Here is a 27,941-nt window from a genome sequence, read left to right as displayed (position 1 = left end):
GTGTAAATCCGTGCATCTGTGTGTGTGTGTGTGTGTGTGTTGGTGGTATTCTTGTTGCTATTCCTTCAACCTCAAATGCACTTGGCAACCACTACCTTCTTAACCATGTGTCTAGCCCTCCATTTGGGGGGCAGCACACATGAAAACTATTTATATAAGAGTTATTATATAACGGAGCCACTCTCAGTGTTGCAGACGCTCTTCAGTAAGGATTAGCGCAAGTTTGGTGCGGTTACGTCGTCTTCTTTTTTGCTTTGTTTTATGTAGCTGTGAATTAGGCTTCGCTGAAGTATGCAGAGAGGGAGACAGATCACCTCTGACAGGGGGGGCTTCCGTTAAAAGCCTGCACCACCTCAAACAACAGCTTTCTTTGAAGTTACTCACTGAATTATTGCCATGTGGCGCCAGGGGCCTTGTGTGGAGACGAGCCCCTCGCAGGTCACACTGGACACTAATGTTTACACAGAGAGAGAGAGAGAGAGAGAGAGAGAGAGAGAGGGAGCACTGACACTGTGGAGCATAGGGACAGCATTCCAAAAATCTACAAGGATTTAAATAACACCGTGGTTAACTTCTCCCCTCAGAGCCCTGGAGCTCCTGCTCTCTAGGACAGGGCACGCTGTGTGTCACTTTGGGTTCGTTTTCAAGTCAACGTTAATTATGTGAGACCCTGTTAAGTTGTGAGTTCACTGGGAAGATGCCGTACTCTAAAGTCTCAAACACTCCTTTAGGATTAAACTGGATCTCTGTGTTAATACGGTTACATTCACAGTGTGTGAAATAAGGGGGAGAAACTAAGAGTCTCAAAGAAGCTATTCTCTTTTTTGCACTTAAATATTAATAATGAAATCAAGCTGTGGGTTCCATGTGCACAATCGACACTGTACTTGAGTTGTATGTGTTTTTTAAATGTATCCGGACATCTGTCTCACAAAGCAGAAACGTGCTTAGCCAGATAACTTTAAGCTTAGTTAGATTTAACTTTGGATTCATGTGGATCACTTTTTAGCAACGAGCACGGATGCCTCATGCTTCAACCTGCTCCAGGGAGGGGTACATCTGGAACGTCTGATCAGAAACAGAAGACAATTCAGGACTGGGATTATGGCCAATCAGGGCTGAGCTATTGAACAATTGGGACTTATATTTTGACCAATGAGGGCTGAGCTATTGAATAATTGGAACCTATATTTTGACCAATGAGGGCTGAGCTATTGACCAATTGGGACCTATATTTTGACCAATCAGGGCTGAGCTATTGACCAATTGGGACCTATATTTTGACCAATCAGGGCTGAGCTATTGACCAATTGGGACCCATATTTTGACCAATCAAGGCTAAGCTTCTGAATGATTGCTTCAATCATTGTTGAACTTCTGACAAGTCTGGCTCAGAAAACAAAAAACAAACAAACAAACAAAACATAATATAGGTTTAAACGACCAGGGGAGTCTCCTGTTGGGAGAGAGTGAGGGTTCAATTGTCTCAGTCACAGGAAAACAAAAAGCCCACCGGGCTTTCTTTTAACCCCACCCCCACAGGTAAACCCTACCAGCTTTGAAAGAACTCAGGTGACCTCAGCAGGGCTAAAGGATGTGGAAAAGTGGTGAGAAATGAAGAGAAAGAAAATGAAAACAATGAAAAATGAAAATGCAAGTGTCAGAAAATGTGTGTGCAGCGTTATGCAATGAGTTTACCCTGGAGAGAGAGAGAGAGAGAGAGAGAGAGAGAGAGAGAGAGAGGGAGAGAGAGAGAGAGAGAGAGAGAGAGAGAGAGAGACTGACTCAATGCTGTTACTCACAGCTCTCCAGCTGCATAATACACGTCTGTACATCCATGGGGAAGTTCTTCAGATCCATCGGACAGGAAAGTGTCAGGGTCAATCTGCAAATGGGAAAAACTCAGTTTTACAAATAAGAAAAGTGCCAATGCGTGTTGTACACCATCGCACAGGTCCATACTCTTCATACGCTTCAGGTTTTCAGCGTTGAACTTGTGTAATTTGCATGCATTGCATTATCTTCTGGTTCAGCGCATGCAGACGTGTCAGTGTTGGTCCTGATTGTGAAGAGGAATGCATAAAAATCCAGTGTGTGTGCCACGGATTCATCACAGTGGGAATGCAGGGCCACTGTAAAGCCTCATTTTCTTCAAAGCGAGGGGCTGTGTGCAGTGCATTTTCTGAGCGAGGGCCACTAATGTAGGCTCTGACAGCTGCAGATTGGTCATGTTTTAATTACTCTCTCTCTCTCTCTCTCTCTCTCTCCCTGAGGCATCTTGTGGACTCCAGTCGGAGTGGATCCACAGTCATTTTCTATCTCCACAGCTCTCTATCATTTTCCTCGCAGGCCTCTGTGTATTAACTCAGCAGCCTCATATTAGCTCCATAAACTCCCTCCTCTACAGCAATACCATCACACTACCCCCTCGTACCACATCTGTACACACTGCAGATGTAGATGTAAGGATGTAGAGCCGTGGAAAGTCATAGGGGGGCTATTCTACAGCCTGAAATGCACAATCCCATCTAAGTAAGTAGGTACTACCTGGAGTGATGTGTTTCATATTTACAGCATTTGATAGACACGCTGCACCTGATGTGATCATGTTATAGAGGTGGTACAAGTTTGCATCCATTAGAATCTGGCCTAACGGGTCTTACTGGTTCACAGTGGGCTACAAATGCGGACCGGGCCTCAAGCCTTGACTGGGCAGCCTTGGCTTAATGGTTAGAGACCAGGCTTGGTACCGGAAGGCCGTCGGTTCGATCCCCAGGACCAGCAGGAACATTCATGGCTGGAGTGCCCTTGAGCAAAGCACTGACAATGCTCCCAGGGGGTCGGGGATGGCTGTCCCCTGCTCTGGGTGTGTGTTCACAGCCCCTAGTGCAGTGGTGTGTGTGTGGGGGGGTGTTCATAGCCACAGATGGGTTAAATGCGGTCATTGTTGACAGGTCATTGTTGTTTGAGCCTGTAATAATCACCTGATCGAGTAAAGGACATTGCCGTTCTTGAATATTCTCAGCAGCTTGTTGTCGGTGGTCACCTCGTGGAAGTGCGCCCCCTTCTCGTTGGCGAAGAAGAGGTCAGGCTTCCAGATGGAGTCCAACATGGACGGGTCGAGGTCCAGGGAGTCGTCGGGGTACTCGCTGTAGGCCAGTCGTGGGTCGTTCCACTGCTGCCGGAGGAAGATGTTCACTCTGTAATCCTGCGAGGAAGAGCAGGTTTAACATCAGTCACAGCAGAGAGGCACCGAATGCATGAGGCACAGGGCCCTTGGCGCCGTCTAAATCAGGCTTAATGGCTGTTTTTCTTTAGAGAGAGAGAGAGAGAGACTCTTGGAGAGTGGCATTACTTAGCTTCATGTAGCAGATTTACAACTGTATGATCAGATTTTACCTTTGCGCCAGTGTATTTCTCTTTTCTGGACAAGCATTACCAAACACTGCATCAAATCCATGGTTCAGGAGATGATATGTCTGTGTGAGACTCTTAAGGCGTCAACCCTGGTGCCTTTCAGACCATGCTGTCTTATATATATATAGTGTACAATCACTGGATTAGGAACACCTACCTTGTTTGGACACACACTGTCTGTCTGAGGAGCTACACTGACCTACAGGAGCACTGTGTAGTTCTACAGTTACAGACAGTAGTCCCTCTAGTATTCCCTCTGGATTATTCTCAGTGCTGCAGTGACACTGACGTGGTGGTGGTGGTGTGTTAGTGTGTGTAGAGATGTAGAATGGATCAGACACAGCAGTGCTGCTGGAGTTTTTAAACTCCCTCAGTGTCTGGCCTGAGAACAGTCCACCGACCAAAAAACATCCAGCCGACAGTGTCCTGTGTCACTTATGAAGGACTAGAGGACGAGCGACACACACTGTGCAGCGACAGATGAGCTACTGTCTCTGACTCTACATCTACAAGGTGGACCAACGAGGGAGGAGTGTCTCACAGAGTGGACAGAGAGTGGACACAGGGTTTAAAAACTCCAGCAGCACTGCTGTGTCTGATCCACTCACACTGTAAAGGTGTAAACCGCATTTCTTAGACCAGAGGTGAGCTACTCTTTTCAGTCTGGAGTGTCTGGAGACTTTGGGGAGAGCTGGATGGAATTAATTAGGAACTGCTTTGATTCAGGGAAGACAAACGAATCAAAGTAAAACAGGTTTTGGTGCACACGGTCTGTACAGACTGCCCTGACCCACACTACCGAGGAATAGTGTCCGTGTAGATATGAGATAAGACTTAGAACATGAAGGATTTTCATTGCTAACCACATTTAGTCATAAAGGTGCTGCACGATAGCAGTTGTTTGACTTGGCTAATAACACGGAATGATTTAAGGTCATTTCAGTGGAACCCAGACATAGTAAACACACTCACTGTGCGAAATTCCAACTTATCACACGCAATCTCAACCTGTGTTTGACAGAAAATAAGCTCTGAACACAGACAGTCATCTCCGTTATTTACATTGTGTGGTACATTTCCCAGTAGATGGCCCAACAGAAGTGGCCCAGAACGACTGTTTACATTAACGTGCATTAGAATTAAGAAAAGCTACTATTTTGGGGATGCATTTGCTTCATTATTTGGACAGGGATGATATAATAAATTATGATTAAACTCATATTAAATCTATTTCAGACCCTGGACGTGAATGTATAATATTAAGGAGCATGTGCAGAGGCAAGGTTGCACTACACCCCACATGAAGCACGGTGTCAGATCACATTATATGCATTACGGATATATACTCGTACTTTGCGGCCCAGCGGTCAGAAAACTTGGCTGTGATTCAGGAGGTCGTGGGGTTGAGTCCAGCTTTTGGCTACTGCCATCATGCTCTTGAGCTAGGCACTTAACCCCTCGTTGGTTGACGTAGACTGACCCTGCAGTTGGGAAATGTAAGCAGCTCGGGGCGGAAATGTCGGCTAAATGTAGACATTGTTTGCGGAGAGAAGAGAGACAGAGCGGGTATTTGTGTCTGTGTCAGATTGGATGCTATTCATCATGATATGCGTAATGCTTCATAAGCCTTTTACTGTATTAACTGTGATTTTACAGTACTGCTCTACTCTCCAGGGTACAAATTTACAGGTCTAAGGAAAACAAAATCTAAGTCATGTAAAATGTAAATAAAATACAAATCTAAAGCTCATACATTTGTGGATCCATATTTCAAGGTGCAGACTTTTAAAACTGCAAATCTAACCCTGTATCTACAGATATGAGTAGCAAGAGAACTTCAGCTTCAAACAGAGAAGGCTCACGAGCTTCAAGAACTAATGATGTGTAAGAACTAAAATATTTAATTTCTACGTCACTGTTTAGGTTTTTAGATTTTCTCTGTTGTTTCTAGGTAATTATAATTAAGCTATACCTCACCCACTGGTTACAGCTTCACTAAGCTGGTCTCTTCTGGGCTTCTGGAAGTTCTAGATATGTCGCTGACTGTGAATATGAGCCATAGTTATAGTCACCAGGTGTCATTTAGAATCTATGGTAGCTGATCTCGTCCAAGGTTCGTTACCGAAAGAGTGTCTGTAAAACTGCAGCATGCAGAGTCAAACACAGCCTGTAACAAGCTTTAAAATTTAATTTATAATATATTTTTCAAGTATCCAGTATCTGGGGAATAGCCATGTTCAACTGCATGGGCAGTAATGGCATTAACTCCAGGTGACTGTCTGTGAGGAGTGTGGTGTGTTCTCTCTGTGTCTGCGTGGGTTTCCTCCGGGTGACTGTCTGTGAGGAGTGTGGTGTGTTCTCTCTGTGTCTGCGTGGGTTTCCTCCGTGTGACTGTCTGTGAGGAGTGTGGTGTGTTCTCTCTGTGTCTGCGTGGGTTTCCTCCGGGTGACTGTCTGTGAGGAGTGTGGTGTGTTCTCCCTGTGTCTGCGTGGGTTTCCTCCGGGTGACTGTCTGTGAGGAGTGTGGTGTGTTCTCTCTGTGTCTGCGTGGGTTTCCTCCGGGTGACTGTCTGTGAGGAGTGTGGTGTGTTCTCCCTGTGTCTGCGTGGGTTTCCTCCGGGTCACTGTCTGTGAGGAGTGTGGTGTGTTCTCCCTGTGTTTGCGTGGGTTTCCTCCGGGTGACTGTCTGTGAGGAGTGTGGTGTGTTCTCCCTGTGTTTGCGTGGGTTTCCTCGGGGTGCCCACGCTCCAAAACCACACATTGGTAGGTGGATTGGTGACTCAAAAAAAAAAGTCTCCGTAGGTGTGAGTGTGTGAGTGAATGCGTTAGTGTGTGTGTGTCTGTGTTGCCCTGTGAAGGACTGGCGCCCCTCCAGGGTGTATTCCAGCCTTGTACCCAATGATCCCAGGTAGGCTCTGGACCCACAGCGATCCTGAACTGCATAAGAGTTACAGATAATGAATGAAGGAATGAATGAATAATTTATTTATCATTTCTCAATGGAACTGGCTCATGGTTAAGAACTGCTTCACAAGTGCGTGCTATTGTGCTTTGCATCACTGAACTCTCCCCAGATTTTTCTGACAGAAGCCATGTTTAATGAGAAAAGATCAATGTGTTTTCACCACTATTCAGTAAACTTTACTAAACTACTTTCTATTTCGGTCACAGCCTTTTTCTGCAATTTCAGTGACTCCCAAAGCAAAAGGGCACTTGAAGCGAAGGGGATGGAAGTTGCTATGGCGATGGTGATATAAGTGCTGGGGAAAGCATGAGTGGAGTTTGAGAAGAAATTCCGGCACTTTTCAGATCCAATCTCTCTCCATGTCCTGACAACACACTCCCAGGACTGCGCTCGGCAGAGAGTGTGTGTGTGTGTGTGTTTGTGTGTGTGTTTAGGGAGAGGCAGAAGCTCCTCTCCTCATCTGTCCAACACTCTTTTGGAGCACGCCATCCTCGGCAAGTCCCAGGGGCTGCAAGCAGACGCAGTTTAGCAGCTCTGCGGAAGTCCACTGTCTGATTCCTAGCTCATCAACAGCTGAGCTCTCCTCCCTCAGACCCTGCCAGTGATGTGCGCAATGTTGATGAGGGCGATGACGATGATGAAGAGCGCAGAGATGATGTCAAAGCCACTTCACACTTGCAGAGACGTGTCAAGAGAGCAGCGCTGACACATCACAAAACACCAACAAACGTCTCCTTGAATAAAATTAATTTCAGCGTAAGTTGTCACATTCCAGCTCAGGCGCTGGGGTGAGATTCCCTTCGAAAGCTTGTGCCATCCTCTAAACCCAGAGCTCCCTGTCCCTACAGCAACGAGGCCCAAGTTTCTGATTAGCCGTGATAAGCTTCTGTTCTGCTTTTGTCACAAAACATTTTTATTTCCAAATGGAAAAGTGCAACACAGCGTCTTCATTTCTTTTCAAAAGACTGCTTTGAGTTTTTCAAAGACATCTGCATCTGTTTTTGTTTTTCCAGATCTCTATAATTCAACTTAATGATGCTCTTATGGTGATTTTCCACTGCATGGAACTTACATTACTCTACTCAAATTGCTTCTCCATCAGGTAAATCTGGTCCTGGCCCTGGAATCGTGTTCTTTTTTAGGTCCCTGCTCTCTTGCAACGCAGACGACCAGCACCAACTCTCCATCTGTAAAATCTCCATCTGCAGCAGAGATCACGTTTGTTTTTATCCGACTCACGACGGCAGCTTGTAAAATGACGCCGTGGTCTTTTGAAGAGGTTCAAACGCTCCTTGGATCGGTGGCCGACGAAAGAATCCAGCGAGAGCTGGACGCTGCAACAAGGAAGGAACAAACTCTACTGATCTGTCTGAACTGATGGCGGAGCTGTGTTCAGTCCCAAACAACAACAACACGGCAATACACCATGAGTAAACACCGCTTAACGTTACCACTGCCGTTGTTGTGGTTTCCAAAGCCCTCTGTTCACGTTAGAGGCGGGGTTTTGAGACGACATCAACAACATTTTGTGGTGAACTGTCCAACACTTTCTTCTTTTGTGTCTATTTCCTTTTCTCTAGCACCTCACCTTAGCTTACCTCATCAGAGCTCGACACACTTAGAGGAGAACACTAACTGATAATACTGTTATACCCTTGTGTATACCCTTCTAATGCACTAATATCTATATGTAAACTTTACTCCAAGCTGCAGCTGAAGTGTTGAGATGCTGATGTGTTGCTGAGTAGTATTATACTGTCCTTATCACTCTGTTTCTATCAGTGATCTGTGAGCTGCTCAGATTGAATAATTCCTGGATTTCCAGCATTTTATCCGCAGAGAGCCGGCAGCTGTGCCAGGAATTGCGCAGGTTCAGAACGTCCAGAGACAGCGAGCAGTAATCTCTCGCACCCATTGATCCTCGGGTGCTCAGATGTTGTTTTGATGCGACGTCCCAGAAGCTTTTCAAACTCAGATCTTTAAAAAATCGAGTAAATCTTTCATAAACATGTGCTTGGTGAGGATCAAGAGTGGTGCGATGATGATGATGATGATGATGATGCGAGAAATCCCTTCGTCAAGATCGTAGTGAAGTGTTTACAAACGAAATCACGGTCTACGGTGATGTTAATCCTCTGACAATTATCTGGCAATTAAGGATTCTCAAGAATAAGCCCAAAACTCGCAGATTTATTCACAATTCTGCTGTTAGAACCCCCGTACAAGATACATAGTGCAGTTTCTTCTGTGCTAAGCCTGGAGTTGTAAAGACAGGGGCTCTATTCTCCCTTTTACAGCTCGGAGACGCATAATAATGATTTTGAAGCTGTAATTGTAAGTTAAAGATTATTCCTAACATTGCTTTAAGGCAAAGCGACTTTAGTCAAGTGATCTGTGTATTTCTTTATGAGTTTTCTCTGGGCTAGCTGTAGGGGTTCATTGGCACCACAGAGATTTCCAATGGCTGCATGATGTATTTAAGTAAAAGATAAAGTAATACATGAATACTGTAACGAGTAAATAGTGAAAGTGTAACCTCAGGAGTGGTCTGAAATAAGGTGCACTGCTAAACCTGACAAATAACAAGCCTTATATTTTATTCCAAATCCTTTGTGACCAGTTCTCCTGATCCAGTCGTCATGAAAGTGTAGATGCTGTTTTCAAATGGTGTAAAGTGATGACAAATGTGGAGCTACAAGGTTCTGATGTGACAGCAACTCTATGCTATTTATATTTACTCATCTGCCCTCCGTCTCTTTAGAAGAACACCAACAAAAAAAAAAATAAAATAAATAAATAAATAAAATAAAATAAAGATGTTACATAATGCTAGCTGGCTGCTTTGGCTTTTTCCAGCATGCTGTCCCGCCGTGGCCTGTGGGGAGACCTCCGTAATGCAGCGAATGACACAAAGCTCACGTCTACCTCCGGATTACATCACCGAGGGCAGCTCGGAGAGAAGGCTGGGGCCAGATGTCCGACTCAGGTCTTTAAGAAGTGCCACATTAATCCAGATGTGGCATATGGGCCGGCCTTGTCCAGAAATAAACCACTGCATTCTCTTAAGCTCTGCACTGCACACGGCGGGCCTGAGGGACACTACATACAGAACCTGCACATGGCTCCGCGGACCACCACTGAACTAACCACAGGCTAAAGAACCAGATGATGTATATTTTTAGAAAGTAGTCGGGTCATTTGTACTGTTCAAATCCTCATTAAAATCAGAGCATACACCACATGGACAAAAGTTTATGTCATGCTATCTTTCTTCTGAAATCAAGGGTGTTAAATGATAGTTGGCCCTGTTTTTTCCTGTTGTAACGTATGGAAGCCCATTTCTACCAAATAAAATGATAGTAAAAACGGCACATATTTTTATTGATGAATATGTAAGTTTCTATCTCAATATTTCCGGATACTATCTCATTATTTTGAGATACTTAGACAATATATTGAAGTGTTATATCATTATTTTGAGACACTTAGACAATATACTGAAGTATTATCTCATTATTTTGAGATACTAAGACATTATATTGATGTATTATCTCATTATTTTGAGATACTAAGACAATATACTGAAGTATTATCTCATTATTTTGAGATACTAAGACATTATATTGATGTATTATCTCATTATTTTGAGATACTAAGACAATATACTGAAGTATTATCTCATTATTTTGAGATACTAAGACATTATATTGATGTATTATCTCATTATTTTGAGATACTAAGACATTATATTGAGGTATTATCTCATTATTTTGAGATACTAAGACAATATATTGAGGTATTATCTCATTATTTTGAGATACTAAGACAATATACTGAAGTATTATCTCATTATTTTGAGATACTAAGACATTATATTAAGGTATTATCTCATTATTTTGAGATACTAAGACAATATACTGAAGTATTATCTCATTATTTTGAGATACTAAGACATTATATTGAGGTATTATCTCATTATTTTGAGATACTAGGACAATATATTGAGGTATTATCTCATTATTTTGAGATACTAAGACAATATATTGAGATATTATCTCATTATTCTGAGATACTAAGACAATATATTGAGGTATTATCTCATTATTTTGAGATAGTACGACAATATACTGAAGTGTTATCTCATTATTTTGAGATACTAAGACATTATATTGAGGTATTATCTCATTATTTTGAGATACTAAGACATTATATTGAGGTATTATCTCATTATTTTGAGATACTAAGACATTATATTGAGGTATTATCTCATTAGTTTGAGATACTACGACAATATCCTGAAGTGTTATCTCATTATTTTGAGATACTAAGACATTATATTGAGGTATTATCTCATTATTTTGAGATACTAAGACATTATATTGAGGTATTATCTCATTATTTTGATATACTAGGACAATATATTGAGATATTATCTCATTATTCTGAGATACTAAGACAATATATTGAGGTATTATCTCATTATTTTGAGATAGTACGACAATATACTGAAGTGTTATATCATTATCTTGAGATACTAAGACATTATATTGAGGTATTATCTCATTATTTTGAGATACTAAGACATTATATTGAGGTATTATCTCATTATTTTGAGATACTACGACAATATCCTGAAGTGTTATCTCATTATTTTGAGATACTAAGACATTATATTGAAGTATTATCTCATTATTTTGAGATACTAAGACATTATATTGAGGTATTATCTCATTATTTTGATATACTAGGACAATATATTGAGGTATTATCTCATTATTTTGAGATACTAAGACATTATATTAAGGTATTATCTCATTATTTTGAGATACTAAGACATTATATTGAGGTATTATCTCATTACTTTGAGATACTACGACAATATATTGAAGTGTTATCTCATTATTTTGAGATACTAAGACGATATATTGTGGTATTATCTCATTATTTTGAGATACTAAGAAAATAAATTGAGATATTATCTCATTATTTCGAGATACTAAGTCAATATTTTGAAATATTATCTCATTGTTTTAAGATACCAAAACAATATTCTGTGATTGATATACTATCTCAATATTTTTTATCCCAAAATATTGACTTAGCATCTCAAAATAATGACGTAGTATCCCAGTATATTGACTTAGTATCTAAACAATAATGAGATAGTATCTCAAAATATTGAGATAGCAACTTACATATCAATGAAAAAAAAACAAAAAATTGGTGCCTTTTTTAAAATAATTAATTTATGTGGCTGAAGCAAGCTTCAAAACTTCAGGGAAGAACTGAAAGATATCCTGAGAATTTGGTGGAGGCCACATAAACTGGTCTGTGAGTGCACATTTTCATTGATGGAGAAGCTTATGCTGTATTAGCAAACACTTGGCACTGAACCTGTGGTCCTCATGTGCAGCTGCTCCAGAGGGTCTCACTGTTGTGTATTGAGAATACACGTGTGTATATACAATGAGTGGGAACCTCAAACATTAAGTGTGTACCGCATAAATTCTCACAATCTTGAACAGGGCATAATGCCCAAAAATGTTAATGTGGCAAACAATGCCTCAAAGCTTGAGGAGAGTTAATCGTGGCCTCATTTCTACAAAGCTAATTTCATTAATTATTAACACTGTTAGTATTTTGGGACTTCAGCTGTGAGGAGACAAACAATCAAACACAAACCATCAAAAACAAACTAAACAGAGCGGCCGATAGGTCACGGCTTCTATAAAAGCGCCCTAAATCACAGACTTGAGTTTCATATGAATGAACATAGCTTCATAGCTTCTCTGTGTATACTTCATATGTTCCACAGACCTGAGAACCAGACTGTAGATTATAGCAAATCTGTCCAAATCACAGTAAACCAGTGCAGAGCCCAGTGTTTTGTTTCAGTGTGTGTGTGTGTGTGTGTTTGGAGGATTTGTTAAAAAGGAAAGTCCATACTGAACAGAGAGCATCGACTCGTCAAACATAATTACAGCTCAGAGGATGTCCCCTCACAGGATATAACTTATTCACAACTAGCCAGAGGATCCAGAGACCATACTGTGTGTGTGTGTGTGAGTGTGTGTGTGTGTGTGTGTGTGTGTGTGAGTGTGTGTGTGTGTGTGTGTGTGTGTGTGTGTGCCAAATACATGCTACTGTGTAGTTAATGATGTCAGACTAGCACAGATGTCCTCCAAGCACATCTGCTTACTCTTTCACTTTATTCTCCATAAGGGGACACATTCTTGGCTGTGCGTATGTGCACATATGTGTGTGTGTGTGTGTGTGTGTAAATGGGTGTATAATTTGATATAAATATTTAGATTACTTAAATAAACAAATTTGTACTGCATATATGTAATTATGTATATACACATATAGACATAGCATTTATTAATATTACATAGTCTTCATTCCAATATCACCATCTCCAAAACTTGGGCTTAGAATTCAGCATCGTATTTATATATTTATTTGCTCATTCATTCATTCATTCATTGTCTGTAACCCTTATCCAGTTCAGGGTCGTGGTGGGTCCAGAGCCTACCTGGAATCATTGGGCACAAGATGGGAATACACCCTGGAGGGGGCGCCAGTCCTTCACAGGGCAACACACACACACACACCTACGGACACTTTTGAGTCGCCAATCCACCTACCAACGTGTGTTTTTGGACTGTGGGAGGAAACCAGAGCACCCAGAGGAAACCCACGCAGACACAGGGAGAACACACCACACTCCTCACAGACAGTCACCGGGAGGAAACCCACGCAGACACAGAGAGAACACACCACACTCCTCACAGACAGTCATCAGGAGGGAACCCACGCAGACACAGAGAGAACACACCACACTCCTCACAGACAGTCACCCGGAGGAAACCCACGCAGACACAAGGAGAACACAGCACACTCCTCACAGACAGTCACCCGGAGGAAACCCATGCAGACACAGGGAGAACACACCACACTCCTCACAGACAGTCACCCACAGGAAACCCACATAGACACAGTTAGAACACACCACATTCCTCACAGACAGTCACCCGGAGCGGGACTCGAACCCACAACCTCCAGGTCCCTGGAGCTGTGACAGAGACACCACTTGCTGCTCCACCTTGCCAGGTACAGTACGTGATGTTGAGGTCTGGGCTCTGGGGTGGCCAGTCCATTGCTCTGACAACTTCAGAAGTTTTGTTTAAAGGCTAAATGCTTAAGTTTGTCACACACACCTGCGGTGAGAGTGCAGCTTGATTTCCTGCAGTCTGGAGTGCCGTTACCCTGTTTTGATGGTGTACCATTTCTTTGACAGTAGATGATCCTCTCATAAATCCTCTTCATTTACCGCCTGCTACTGTTGTTTGTTGTAGAACGGCTTCCTAACCGTCACTGCAACCCACTGAGCTCTATTTAAATCATTAAAGCCTGATGACGGGGAGCACTTTCAGCAGCGGCGGCTTATTTTTCCAGGGCTTTATCTCTGCGTTATTTTCTGCTGTTCGGCTCATGCTCTCTTCGAAACCGGCCTCGGCTAAGCTCTCCCACTACCAGCTTAATGTGGCTTAATTAATTCATCAGGTCAGATGAGCTGGAGCTCAGGCTTATATAAGCCGTCCCCAGGAGCAGGGCCTGTGGCGCTGTGCTACGGCTGTGAGGAGAAAAATAATAATAAAACCTAATAAAACGTGACACTCTTTTATTCCTGACGTGAGTGGTCCTCAGGGGTCTTTGGGGTTGGGCATCTGCTCTGGACACTGCTGTGGGTGCTGGGACAAAGCTGGGAAAGTCCTTTCATTGGGCTTTGAAACCTGTTGTTATAGCAAGTTATGTGTCTTTTCTCTCTCTCTCTCTCTCTCTCTCTCTCTCTCTCTCTCTCTCTCTCTCTCTCTCTCTCTCTCTCAGTCGCCATCTCTCTCTCTCTCTCTCTCTCTCTCTCTCTCTCTCTCTCTCAGTCGCCAGCTCTCTCTCTCTCTCTCTCGCCAGCTCTTTCTCTCTCTCTCTCTATCTGTGTGTATCCAGCTCTCTCTCTCTCTCTCTCTCTCTCTCTCTCTCTCTCTTTCTGTCTCTCTCTCTCTCTCTCTCTCTCTCAGTCGCCATCTCTCTCTCTCTCTCTCTCTCTCTCTCTCTCTCTCTCTCAGTCGCCATCTCTCTCTCTCTCTCTCTCTCTCTCTCTCTCTCTCTCTCTCTCTCTCTCTCTCTCTCTCTCTCTCTCTCTCAGTCGCCAGCTCTCTCTCAATCATTAAAGAACAGCAGGTAAACTACAGCCTGCACTCGCAGAACTACAAAGTGCTCCTGTGTGGTCAGTGGATTCTATAAACTGGACGATGAGTGTAGGGAAAGAGGTAGATTTAATGTAATGGCTGATACTTAGCTGATATGTAATACCCCCTGTGTTAACCCTTCACATGCCTTCGATACCAGTGCTGACTTGTGCTGCGATAAGTGGGCTGTGGGGGGTGTAGAGTATATGTAAACACATGTATGCAAACATGACATGTAAACATGTATGACATCACTCCGCGTTGGCGTGAGTGGAGGAGGGCAGCAGTACTCACCATGGTGGTCTCTGCGATGGAGCCGAAGCTGTTGATGAATATGTTGCACGTCACGTTCACAGGAGGACCTGCAGATACAGACGAGCGCAATTAGGAATTAGTCCGTTATGGTAATAAGCCACTTAGTGTCACTGGAAATTAGTCAAATGTTTGTCCTTTCACCCCGTCCTCCCTCTGGTAACGTCTGCGTGAGCACAGAGAGACGGGGACACTAACAAGAGCTGACGTCTGTTTGTCATTTTCTGGCTGCCGTGGCCATGAATCAGTTTTTTAAATCCTCAGCAGGGCATTGAAAATGAACATTTAGACAGAAAAGAGAGAGTAGAAAGACACTCTGTAGGGTCCCTTTGGTTGCTTCTTTATTCTGGAAAGGCTGGGACATTTCAATAAACCTTGTGTAATACTTTTAGGATGAGTGTGAGTGGTGGCTGTGACCCAGAAAGTGTAGGGGGTGGGGCACATTATCTATTAACCTCCTTTATTTCAGAAGAAACACTGAAAGAACGTGTTGTGCATTTTCTGACACTGTACACGCCGTCCCTCTCAGACTGGATCTTGACCGATTCGACGGAATGCACCAATGGATGGCCATATCCTCTCCCTCAATATCTCTAAAAACATGAGACACTTAAGGTTCAAATGGCTTTACCACAAATCGATATGTGGAGCTGGACTAGATCTCCCTGCATAGAGTAGTACATATGGAGCATAAACTTTAGAAGAACATTGGTGCAAATCAAACAACGAGCAGTGTATAAACAGCGAGCAGTATATATAAAGACAATGAGTGTACAGCAGTCTATAACTCCACATTCTGAGTGTGTTAAGAGCTCTGTTAATAAACTACATAGAGTGCAGGGTGAACAGTGAGTATTTATTCATTCATTCATTATCTGTAACCCTTATCCAGTTCAGTGTCGCGGTGGGTCCAGAGCCTACTTGGAATCATTAGGTGCAAGGCTGGAATACACCCTGGAGGGGGCGCCAGTCCTTCACAGGGCAACACAGACACACACACACCTACAGACACTTTTGAGTCGCCAATCCACCTGCCAACGGGTTTTTGGACTGTGGGAGGAAACCGGAGCACCCGGAGGAAACCCATGCGGACACAGAGAGAACACGCCACACTCCTCACAGACAGTCACCCAGAGGAAACCCACACAGACACAGGGAGAACACACCACACTCCTCACAGACAGTCACCCAGAGGATACCCACACAGACACAGGGAGAACACACCAACTCCTCACAGATAGTCACCCGGAGCGGGAATCGAACCCACAACCTCCAGGCCCCTGGAACTGTGTGACTGCGACACTAACCTGCTGTGCCACCGTGCCACCCTTGAACAGTGAGTAGTTCTTGTTAAAGTAAAAGCCCAGTCTTCGAATCCAGTCTGTGGGTGTGAAGATGAAACACTCCAGCACCTGCAGAAGGCTCCACAAAGCATGAGCGTGGATATTGTTTTGGAAATCACTGTCAGCATGAACCTGTTTTTGGAAACCTACTCTACTCTGACTGCACAACCTTCATCCCTTTATTTATTAGTTCTTCTGCTTTTCTCCTTCAGCCATTGAATCTGTTCATACTCCACCCACAAATATATCTTTTCATAGCGACTGCTTCATGGGTGGAAGATCTGTATAAATCCCAGGCACCAACCAATGGAACCGTCACCAACCGATAACATGGATGGGAGTGATAGATAAATGCACAGATGACTGTAAGGCCATCAGTGTCTCCAGTGGGTTATTTGGATGCCGTAGTAGTAAAAGCCTTAGAAGCATTAAATAAATAACCAATATACGATGGGCATGTTTACACAACAACCATTAAAGCATAACAAGCACCGAGCGGCATGTTGGATGTACAGTGTGTTATGTTTGACCTGTCCTTGTCTCTGAGTCTATTCTAACGGGTGAAAATGACCCGCAATGCTGGCCTTCATCCCCCACTGTCCACTGTCTCAAATCATAATTAATCTCTGTTACACAGCGGAGTGGCAGCAAATCAATGAGACAATTTTGACGCCATGGATTCGTGCAGTAGACTTGAGCAATAGATCCAGCTTCTTAAACTCAAGGGGCCCGAATGTGGACCCACACTTCAGTTACTCCACATTATTATTTTCCGGATAATAACACTTTAGATAAAACCATGTGGTTTTTTGTTTTCTTCATCCATTAGTGCTCTCTAACTACAATACCCAGCATGCATTGTGTGCAAATGTGTTATATAACCACTGGGAAACCCTCTCATGGCAACCCTGGGACTGATGTAGAGACTAACAAACACAGACGTGACATTCAGCATCTCAGGAGTAACGTTAGCTAATGGAGGAAAAAAGCCTGTCCTCCAGTATCTGCCTCAAACAGCTTGTAGCTTTGTTTTATTTATTCCCATTTTTAATTAAATTCCACCCACTGTGCATGACCCCCTGAAATCACCACACTGCGTATGTCCAGATGGAGTGCTATGTGAAGTAACCCATGGGTTTCTTTTTCAAATTAAAATGAATGCATTTGGAGCTCAACTCGCTTGGAGGAGAAGACTAACCACCGAGTGGTGATAGGTGTCCTTCTAAGGAATGATGGAACACACACATTCAGAGGCATTAATTCATAAAGCGTGTCTTAGTTACCTTTAAAGTTGGGTCTAATTCTGGCATCGTAACCCGAGGTCCTTCCCATGAGTTTGTCCAGGAAATCTGAAGGAGACATGGGCACTGCTCTGCCCCGGGCACTCTCGGGCTCCTTCGCGGCCACCAGACTGAGAGAGAGAGAGAGAGAGAGAGAGAGAGAGAGAGAGAGAGAGAGAGAGAGAGGAGAGAGAGAGAAAGATTGTAGAAAATTGGCTGTGACAGTCACCAAGGCTACAAACAGGGAGCTCTTCGCTAATGTCAACTGACATCACAACTCATACTAAAGCTTTAAGGCCACGCACGTCTATTCACCCAGAAGAGAGACGGAGATGGACAAAAGCATGTGACCTGAGTTAACACAACATCGCATTAATGAAATGGAAGAGCTCGTCTCCGCACTTCGCCGACAGAGACACGTCCAGAGAACGGATCCCAAAATGGTAGTTTGCTGTGATGTAATCACTGTTAGAAAAATAAATAAATAAAAAAACACATCCCAAACTTCCTGGAAAGACCAAGACAGTTCATGTTCAGAGCAGGAGCCAATCACTGAACAGAAATAAACCATGAAGGAAGCCATGTCCATGACCAACCAGTCCATTTATAACCTTTTCTCTATCACAGATGTGGTAAGTGTTGTGTTTACACATCTCCAAAAAGTACCTACATGACCGATAAGAGCACTCCAGGTATTCCTAATATTTGTATCATTTATTATAATTAATTATAATATATTTACATAATCGGGCGGCACGGTGGCGCAGCAGGTAGTGTCGCAGTCACACAGCTCCAGGGGCCTGGAGGTTGTGGGTACAATTCCCATTCAGGGTGACTGTCTGTGAGGAGTGTGGTGTGTTCTCCCCGTGTCCACGTGGGTTTCCTCCCACAGTCCAAAAACACACGTTGGCAGGTGGATTGGCGACTCGAAAGTGTCCATAGGTGTGAGTGTGTGTGTGTGTGTCTGTGTTGCCCTGTGAAGGACTGGCGCCCCCTCCAGGGTGTATTCCCGCCTTGCGCCCGATGATTCCAGGTACGCTCTGGACCCACCGCGACCCTAAATTGGATAAGCGGTTACAGATAATGGATGGATGGATATTTACATAATAATATACATGTTTTATACACACGCTAAGCTCCCATCCACTGGTGGCGCTATTTCACTAAATACACTCTGTTTTGTACCTGAGGAAGAGCTACAGCAACACCCACAAATATATTTAGTACACATTGCACACATCTTAAAGGGTGGTTTTCAGTAAAACAACAAACTGGACACATCAGTGATTGGTGGAGTAGAGCTAGTCACTGTATAGAACTGTGTACCAGCCCCTACCTCTGCACAACCCCAGTTACAGTCTCAGACAGAGCAAGAAGAGAGCGGTTCTACAGATTAACTCTCGACGAGGCCACAGCTGTTCACTGAAAACCGTTTCAGGTGACGACCTCATGAAGCCGACTGAGAGAATGGAGAGAGTGTGTGAAGCTGTCATCAAAGCAACAGGGGGCTACTGTGAAGAGTCTAAAGTATAAAACATATTCTGGTTTGTTTTAACAATTTTATGTTTCTGCATCTGTGAGGAGTGTAGTGTGTTCTCTCTGTGTCTGCGTGGGTTTCCTCCGGGTGACTGTCTGTGAGGAGTGTGGTGTGTTTCTCCCTGTGTCTGCATGGGTTTCCTCCAGGTGACTGTCTGTGAGGAGTGTGGTGTGTTCTCCCTCTGTCTGCGTGGGTTTCCTCCGGGTGACTGTCTGTGAGGAGTGTGGTGTGTCTCCCTCTGTGTGTTCTCCCCCCCCCCCCCCTCCCCCCCCCCCCCCCCCCCCCACCCCCCCCCACCCCCCCCCCCCCCCCCCCCCCCCCCCCCCCCCCCCCCCCACCCCCCCCCCCCCCCCCCCCCACCCCCCCCCCCCCCCCCCCCCCCCCCCCCCCCCCCCCCCCCCCCCCCCCCACCCCCCCCCCCCCGTCTGCGTGGGTTTCCTCCGGGTGACTGTCTGTGAGGAGTGTGGTGTGTTCTCCCTCTGTCTGCGTGGGTTTCCTCCGGGTGACTGTCTGTGAGGAGTGTGGTGTGTTCTCCCTGTGTCTGCGTGGGTTTCCTCCGGGTGACTGTCTGTGAGGAGTGTGGTGTGTTCTCCCTGTGTCTGCGTGGGTTTCCTCCGGGTGACTGTCTGTGAGGAGTGTGGTGTGTTCTCCCTGTGCTTGCGTGGGTTTCCTCCGGGTGACTGTCTGTGAGGAGTGTGGTGTGTTCTCCCTGTGTTTGCGTGGGTTTCCTCTGGGTGACTGTCTGTGAGGAGTGTAGTGTGTTCTCCCTGTGTTTGCGTGGGTTTCCTCCGGGTGACTGTGAGGAGTGTGGTGTGGTCTCCCTGTGTCTGCGTGGGTTTTTCTTCCGGGTGACTGTCTGTGAGGAGTGTGGTGTGTTCTCCCTGTTTCTGTGTGGGTTTCCTTCGGGTGACTATCTGTGAGGAGTGTGGTGTGTTCTCCCTGTGTCTGCGTGGGTTTCCTCCGGGTGACTGTCTGTGAGGAGTGTTGTGTGTTCTCCCTGTGTTTGAGTGGGTTTCCTCCGGGTGACTGTCTGAGAGGAGTGTGGTGTGTTCTCCCTGTGTCTGCGTGGGTTTCCTCCGGGTGACTGTCTGTGAGGAGTGTGGTGTGTTCTCCCTGTGTTTGCGTGGGTTTTCTCTGGGTGACTGTCTGTGAGGAGTGTGGTGTGTTCTCCCTGTGTCTGCGTGGGTTTCCTCCGGGTGACTGTCTGTGAGGAGTGTGGTGTGTTCTCCTTGTGTCTGAGTGGGTTTCCTCCGAGTGAATGTCTGTGAGGAGTGTGGTGTGTTCTCTCTGTGTCTGCGTGGGTTTCCTCCGGGTGACTGTCTGTGAGGAGTGTGGTGCGTTCTCCCTGTGTTTGCGTGGGTTTCCTCCGGATGACTGTCTGTGAGGAGTGTGGTGTGTTCTCCCTGTGTCTGAGTGGGTTTCCTCCGGGTGACTGTCTGTGAGGAGTGTTGTGTGTTCTCCCTGTGTTTGCGTCCGGATGACTGTCTGTGAGGAGTGTGGTGTGTTCTCCCTGTGTTTGCGTGGGTATCCTCCGGGTGACTGTCTGTGAGGAGTGTGGTGTGTTCTCCCTGTGTCTGCGTGGGTTTCCTCCGAATGACTGTCTGTGAGGAGTGTGGTGTGTTCTCCCTGTGTTTGCGTGGGTTTCCTCTGGGTGACTGTCTGTGAGGAGTGTAGTGTGTTCTCCCTGTGTTTGCGTGGGTTTCCTCCGGGTGACTGTGAGGAGTGTGGTGTGGTCTCCCTGTGTCTGCGTGGGTTTTTCTTCCGGGTGACTGTCTGTGAGGAGTGTGGTGTGTTCTCCCTGTTTCTGTGTGGGTTTCCTTCGGGTGACTATCTGTGAGGAGTGTGGTGTGTTCTCCCTGTGTCTGCGTGGGTTTCCTCCGGGTGACTGTCTGTGAGGAGTGTTGTGTGTTCTCCCTGTGTTTGAGTGGGTTTCCTCCGGGTGACTGTCTGAGAGGAGTGTGGTGTGTTCTCCCTGTGTCTGCGTGGGTTTCCTCCGGGTGACTGTCTGTGAGGAGTGTGGTGTGTTCTCCCTGTGTTTGCGTGGGTTTTCTCTGGGTGACTGTCTGTGAGGAGTGTGGTGTGTTCTCCCTGTGTCTGCGTGGGTTTCCTCCGGGTGACTGTCTGTGAGGAGTGTGGTGTGTTCTCCTTGTGTCTGAGTGGGTTTCCTCCGAGTGAATGTCTGTGAGGAGTGTGGTGTGTTCTCTCTGTGTCTGCGTGGGTTTCCTCCGGGTGACTGTCTGTGAGGAGTGTGGTGCGTTCTCCCTGTGTTTGCGTGGGTTTCCTCCGGATGACTGTCTGTGAGGAGTGTGGTGTGTTCTCCCTGTGTCTGAGTGGGTTTCCTCCGGGTGACTGTCTGTGAGGAGTGTTGTGTGTTCTCCCTGTGTTTGCGTGGGTTTCCTCCGGGTGACTGTCTGTGAGGAGTGTGGTGTGTTCTCCTTGTGTCTGAGTGGGTTTCCTCCGAGTGACTGTCTGTGAGGAGTGTGGTGTGTTCTCATTGTGTCTGCGTGGGTTTCCTCCGGGTGACTGTCTGTGAGGACTGTGGTGCGTTCTCCCTGTGTTTGCGTGGGTTTCCTCCGGATGACTGTCTGTGAGGAGTGTGGTGTGTTCTCCCTGTGTTTGCGTGGGTATCCTCCGGGTGACTGTCTGTGAGGAGTGTGGTGTGTTCTCCCTGTGTCTGCGTGGGTTTCCTCCGAATGACTGTCTGTGAGGAGTGTGGTGTGTTCTCCCTGTGTCTGCGTGGGTTTCCTCCGGGTGACTGTCTGTGAGGAGTGTGGTGTGTTCTCCCTGTGCTTGCGTGGGTTTCCTCCGGGTGACTGTCTGTGAGGAGTGTGGTGTGTTCTCCCTGTGTTTGCGTGGGTTTCCTCTGGGTGACTGTCTGTGAGGAGTGTAGTGTGTTCTCCCTGTGTTTGCGTGGGTTTCCTCCGGGTGACTGTGAGGAGTGTGGTGTGGTCTCCCTGTGTCTGCGTGGGTTTTTCTTCCGGGTGACTGTCTGTGAGGAGTGTGGTGTGTTCTCCCTGTGTCTGTGTGGGTTTCCTTCGGGTGACTATCTGTGAGGAGTGTGGTGTGTTCTCCCTGTGTCTGCGTGGGTTTCCTCCGGGTGACTGTCTGTGAGGAGTGTTGTGTGTTCTCCCTGTGTTTGAGTGGGTTTCCTCCGGGTGACTGTCTGTGAGGAGTGTGGTGTGTTCTCCCTGTGTCTGCGTGGGTTTCCTCCGGGTGACTGTCTGTGAGGAGTGTGGTGTGTTCTCCCTGTGTTTGCGTGGGTTTCCTCTGGGTGACTGTCTGTGAGGAGTGTGGTGTGTTCTCCCTGTGTCTGCGTGGGTTTCCTCCGGGTGACTGTCTGTGAGGAGTGTGGTGTGTTCTCCTTGTGTCTGAGTGGGTTTCCTCCGAGTGAATGTCTGTGAGGAGTGTGGTGTGTTCTCTCTGTGTCTGCGTGGGTTTCCTCTGGGTGACTGTCTGTGAGGAGTGTGGTGCGTTCTCCCTGTGTCTGCGTGGGTTTCCTCCGGATGACTGTCTGTGAGGAGTGTGGTGTGTTCTCCCTGTGTCTGAGTGGGTTTCCTCCGGGTGACTGTCTGTGAGGAGTGTGGTGTGTTCTCCCTGTGTTTGCGTGGGTTTCCTCTGGGTGACTGTCTGTGAGGAGTGTGGTGTGTTCTCCCTGTGTCTGAGTGGGTTTCCTCCGGGTGACTGTCTGTGAGGAGTGTTGTGTGTTCTCCCTGTGTTTGCGTGGGTTTCCTCCGGGTGACTGTGAGGAGTGTGGTGTGTTCTCCTTGTGTCTGAGTGGGTTTCCTCCGAGTGACTGTCTGTGAGGAGTGTGGTGTGTTCTCTCTGTGTCTGCGTGGGTTTCCTCCGGGTGACTGTCTGTGAGGAGTGTGGTGTGTTCTCCCTGTGTTTGCGTGGGTTTCCTCCGGGTGACTGTCTGTGAGGAGTGTGGTGTGTTCTCCTTGTGTCTGAGTGGGTTTCCTCCGAGTGACTGTCTGTGAGGAGTGTGGTGTGTTCTCCCTGTGTTTGCGTGGGTTTCCTCTGGGTGACTGTCTGTGAGGAGTGTGGTGTGTTCTCCCTGTGTCTGAGTGGGTTTCCTCCGGGTGACTGTCTGTGAGGAGTGTTGTGTGTTCTCCCTGTGTTTGCGTGGGTTTCCTCCGGGTGACTGTGAGGAGTGTGGTGTGTTCTCCTTGTGTCTGAGTGGGTTTCCTCCGAGTGACTGTCTGTGAGGAGTGTGGTGTGTTCTCTCTGTGTCTGCGTGGGTTTCCTCCGGGTGACTGTCTGTGAGGAGTGTGGTGTGTTCTCCCTGTGTTTGCGTGGGTTTCCTCCGGGTGACTGTCTGTGAGGAGTGTGGTGTGTTCTCCTTGTGTCTGAGTGGGTTTCCTCCGAGTGACTGTCTGTGAGGAGTGTGGTGTGTTCTCTCTGTGTCTGCGTGGGTTTCCTCCGGGTGACTGTCTGTGAGGAGTGTGGTGTGTTCTCCTTGTGTCTGAGTGGGTTTCCTCTGGGTGACTGTCTGTGAGGAGTGTGGTGTGTTCTCCTGTGTTTGCGTGGGTTTCCTCCGGGTGACTGTCTGTGAGGAGTGTGGTGTGTTCTCCCTGTGTCTGCGTGGGTTTCCTCCGGGTGGAGAAAAGAGTCCGTAGGTGTGAGTGTGTGAGTGAATGTGTGTGTGTGTGTGTTGCCCTGTGAAGGACTGGCGCCCCCTCCAGGGTGTGTTCCTGCCTTGCGCCCAATGATTCCAGGTAGGCTCTGGACCCACCGCTGGACTGGACCCTGAACTGGAAAAGGGGTTACAGATAATGAATGAATGAATGTTTACTACATAATTCCATATGTGTTCCTTCATAGTTTTAATTAAAAAAGAAAATTAATTGAATGAAAAGATCTTCACACTATATGTTTGTGGAATGTGGCCTTAAACAAAGCCCCTTCTTGAGAGGGCGTGTCCAAACATTTGACCAGCACTGTAAAATGAAGTAGCTGCTCATGAGCCTAAAGCCACCAAATGCCAAGAGTCAGCTTGAGGGTATGAACATATGTTACCAGTGTTACCAGGAAAAGTTGGAACTTCCACAAAAGGAGACAAACTGCCCCAAATACAGGAGGTTTCAGAAGAAATGGATGAGCAGAGGTCAACAATCTCTCAGCGGCGCCGTGTGAATGAGAAGAGCTCAGCTTCTAAAAGCTTTGCTGTGAAGAGCGAGCTGTGGATGTGGAATATCTCCAGAGTTCCTATGTTTTCAGCAGTGAATAACTAGCAAATGACAGTCATTTGCTTGGGGTGGTGTTTTTGCTGATGACAGGGAGCCTGTAGCAGAGGAACTCTCCAGATGAGAGAGAGAGAGAGAGAGAGAGCGAGAGAGAGAGAGAGAGAGAGGGAGAGAGAGAGAGAGAGAGAGAGGAGAGAGAGAGAGAGAGAGAGCGAGGGAGAGAGAGAGAGAGAGAGAGAGAGAGAGAGAGAGAGAGAGAGAGAGAGAGAGAGAGAGAGTGAGATGCAGAGAGGATTTTGGAGTTTCAGACTTTAATGACTGTTTCCGACTCTATGATTGCCCCTCAACTATACACAGTGTGTGTTGTGTGTGTGTGTGTGTGTGTGAGAGAGAGAGAGAGAGAGAGAGAGAGAGAGAGAGAGAGAGAGAGAGAGAGAGAGAGAGAGAGAGAGAGAGACTCTTACAGCTCAATATATTTAGCCCTTTGTACCAGTTTCAAAAGTACAGTTCTGGGGCTGTGTGTGTGTTGGATAAATATCAGTGGATGGTCTACAGCCCAGTGCAGGGGTGTTCTGTTTGAGGGTGGTGCTTACACCCAGGGTTTATTGGGCGTTGGGTATTGGGTGCATATTGTGCCCCAATGTGCTGCGAATGCACTTGTTAGTCTCTGGCCCTCAGCACTATTTTTAAAACTTCACTCTGTGGCAGCTGCCCTTAAATCTCTTCATTCCTTGGAGAGTGTGTATCAAGCATGTGGCTGCAGCTCCAGGCTACGCCAAGAGTCCTGTGGAATCTAACTCTTTTCAGGAGTTCCATGGACATGGGGCTTTAGGGGCTTTACATATCTTCCTTGTGCACAACCCCAAATGAAGAGATTTAAAATGCGATGAGAGCTACTCTGAGCTCCTCGAAGCAGAAGAAGCGTGCAGGGATTTTAATCCGTGCTCCGTTCAGCCTCGGGTCTCAGGCCACGTCCGGAGATGAATGCAGTTTGAGATGGACAGGTGCTTCAGAAGATGAACACGCTGCTCCGTCATCGCAGGCAGTGATCGCACCGTGTCTGGAAAGTGTCCGCTGCTGGCTCTTCGCATGAATACAGCAGGAGACAAAGTGGATGGACAGACACGTTGAGTGTATTCACACGGTGTGACCCTGGAGATTCAGCTTTGTAAATACACAGGTTCACAGCTTATTGACTGCACTTTGTAGAGCTGCTACACAACAAAACGACCATTTTCTACACACACTGTCCATTTTATCAGCTCCACTGGGCTATAAACATTGTTCTCAGCGCTGCAGGCACCGATGTGGTCGTGGTGTGTTAGTGGATCAGACACAGCAGTGCTGCTGGAGTTCTAAACCACGTGTCCACTCACTGTCCAGACCTCGTTAGTCCTTCATCAGTAGACACAGGTAGATGGACCCAGGAGGACCTTCCTCAGCCCCCGCCCCTTTGCTCTCCACCCACTGTAGCATCTACCATCTGCTGCTCACCTGGTAGTAACTACTCATTTGATAGTGTCTTCTCTGGTGCTCTCTTAGTGTTATCTTTTGCCAGAAACACCATGTCCTTTCAGGGATTGGTGAGTGTACAGTAGACAGTAAAGTTGATGGTGTCTGAGAGCATTAGTCTTCAGCCCCAGGCAGCCGCGTAATAACAGGGGAGCGTTTGGAGTAAACAAAAGCAGTGCCAAGGCTAATTAGCACAGAATATTAATACGAATTGTAATACAAACAACAAAAGGATCTAATAGGACCCCACATTTCCCAGCCACCGCCACTGTCTCTGTATAATTTAGAATGTTAAATCGTGCCACTCACATTCACGAGTGTTTTTAAATGTGAGACTACACTTAACCTTTTGTGGTTGTAGTGAGTATCAGTCGATGCATGAAACAACCGCAGTTTGCGTGACATTTTAAATGCGCCGCTGTTAAATATCAAGTGCTGCAGGACTGTGTGTGATGAAGCAGCAGCAAAGCCGGGTCCACGTTTATTTATATCTTTTAGGAACGCATTTCTCTCCTCTCTGTGGTGGCCTTGTGTTCACCTGAAAACAGCATTTTACTGTCACCTTGATCTCCAGTGTATTTGTGTAGATACATGTTATTGTAAACACTGACCCCACACCATTAGGCTACTTTTCTTTTATTATTTATTCTTTTATTACCCCTCGGTGCTGAGAAAGACATCAGTCTGTGTTAAAAACACCTGTATGGTTCTAAAGATATGTGACTTGATGCTTTAAATTAAAAAAAAAATAATACAATACAATAACAAGTCAAATGCTCCCAGACTGTGCTGGTAGCCATGGTAACGTAAACAACCCCATGACAAAGAGTGGTAGGTCCTTTTTTTTTTTAACTTGTATTTTCTGGCTGAGGTTTGTTTTTGAATCTGTGTGATACAAGGCTATGAACGTATGGTTGTGTGTGTGTGTGTGTGTGTGTGTGTGTGTGTGTGTGTTTATACCAGGAATATATTACATTGTGGGGACCTGTTCACACACACACACTGCGGGGACTCCTCTTCCTTGTAGGGATCACAAGTTATTCCCCACAGTGTGTGTGTGTGTGTGTGTGTGTGCGAGACTATGATATTGTTAAAGAATCTGTGCCTTCTCTATTGTGTGTGTTATTTTGATGTGATTTTGATATTCACTTAGAATTTTTGGAAAGTGCTGGTTTGTGAAAACAAATAAAACAAAGCAAACAAACAAACAAACAAAAAAAAAATATTTTATAAATATCCACAATTATTAAAGTTATTTATGTATTTTTAAATTGACGGGATCTGAGTGCGTGGCCAGCGTTGTCTCTCTGTCGCTCTCTCTGCTCACTAGGGGTCAAAAAGTCATTCTGTGAGATTAGGATTAAAGAGAGTGATCTCTCTGTGGACGTGATGTGGAATTATGCCATTCCTCACACACACACATACACACACACACACACACACACAGCACAAAGACAACTGGCCATCCAGCAAAACCAAACCACGAGTGAAAGAAACATACACACACACAGAGACACACACACACACACACCCTAGACTTTTTTGTTGGCTCAGATTTGCTGCGCACTGTTGACACTGGCATCCCTCTGGGGGCCGGGTTGCCAGATAATCTCAAACGCATGCATTTATTCACTTTTCCATGCTTTGAATCTCCTCCCCCCAAAACAAAGGGCTCTCAAAGCACGGCTCACAGAGCCGCATCAGTGTGGGGTTAGAGAGCTGTGGAGTGTTTGGCTGGAGAGGCAAGGGATAAAAAGGAGTGAAGAAATCTCCACAAGAGAGAATTTAAATCCCCCAGTCTGGGAAATACCCCGACAATGAAGTGTTGACTGTGGTTGTACACTTAAATTAAACTAAAACAAATAAGTCAGTGAGGTTCATAAGTCACTGCATGCAGCCAATCAAATAGTATCTCACAGCTAATCAAGCTCCTCCCTGTCATTTGGGTTCATTCAGATACTCCACGTGTTTTAAAGTGGAATGGTGTATTTGAGTAAGATGCAGACTGTAGCTTGTTTGTGGTTGATGTTTAACTTTTCTGTAAGTTTTTATTCACTGTCTGAATTACCACAGAAACTGGAGCTGTGTAGTTTTGTAGAACACTTGGTCTGTGAACCTTAGCTATCTAATCTGATAGAGTGTGT

General features: G+C 45.8%; 1 protein-coding gene across 1 annotated transcript in view; it reads right to left on the bottom strand.

Moving 5' to 3' along the window:
• Window positions 1-27,941, bottom strand: part of glra3 (glycine receptor, alpha 3) — an 89,258-nt gene that overhangs the window by 33,775 nt on the left and 27,542 nt on the right. The window contains exons 2-5 of the mRNA XM_066679749.1: window positions 17,569-17,696; window positions 14,925-14,992; window positions 2,985-3,208; window positions 1,803-1,885 (exon numbers count right to left, since the gene is read on the bottom strand). Of these exons, the coding sequence (XP_066535846.1) occupies window positions 1,803-1,885; window positions 2,985-3,208; window positions 14,925-14,992; window positions 17,569-17,696 (503 nt within the window). The remainder of the gene's footprint in view (window positions 1-1,802; window positions 1,886-2,984; window positions 3,209-14,924; window positions 14,993-17,568; window positions 17,697-27,941) is intronic.

Source organism: Hoplias malabaricus, chromosome 8, assembly GCF_029633855.1.
Source record: "Hoplias malabaricus isolate fHopMal1 chromosome 8, fHopMal1.hap1, whole genome shotgun sequence".
In the NCBI taxonomy this organism is placed as follows: Eukaryota; Metazoa; Chordata; class Actinopteri; order Characiformes; family Erythrinidae; genus Hoplias; species Hoplias malabaricus.
This window is presented reverse-complemented; position numbering and strand designations above follow the sequence as displayed.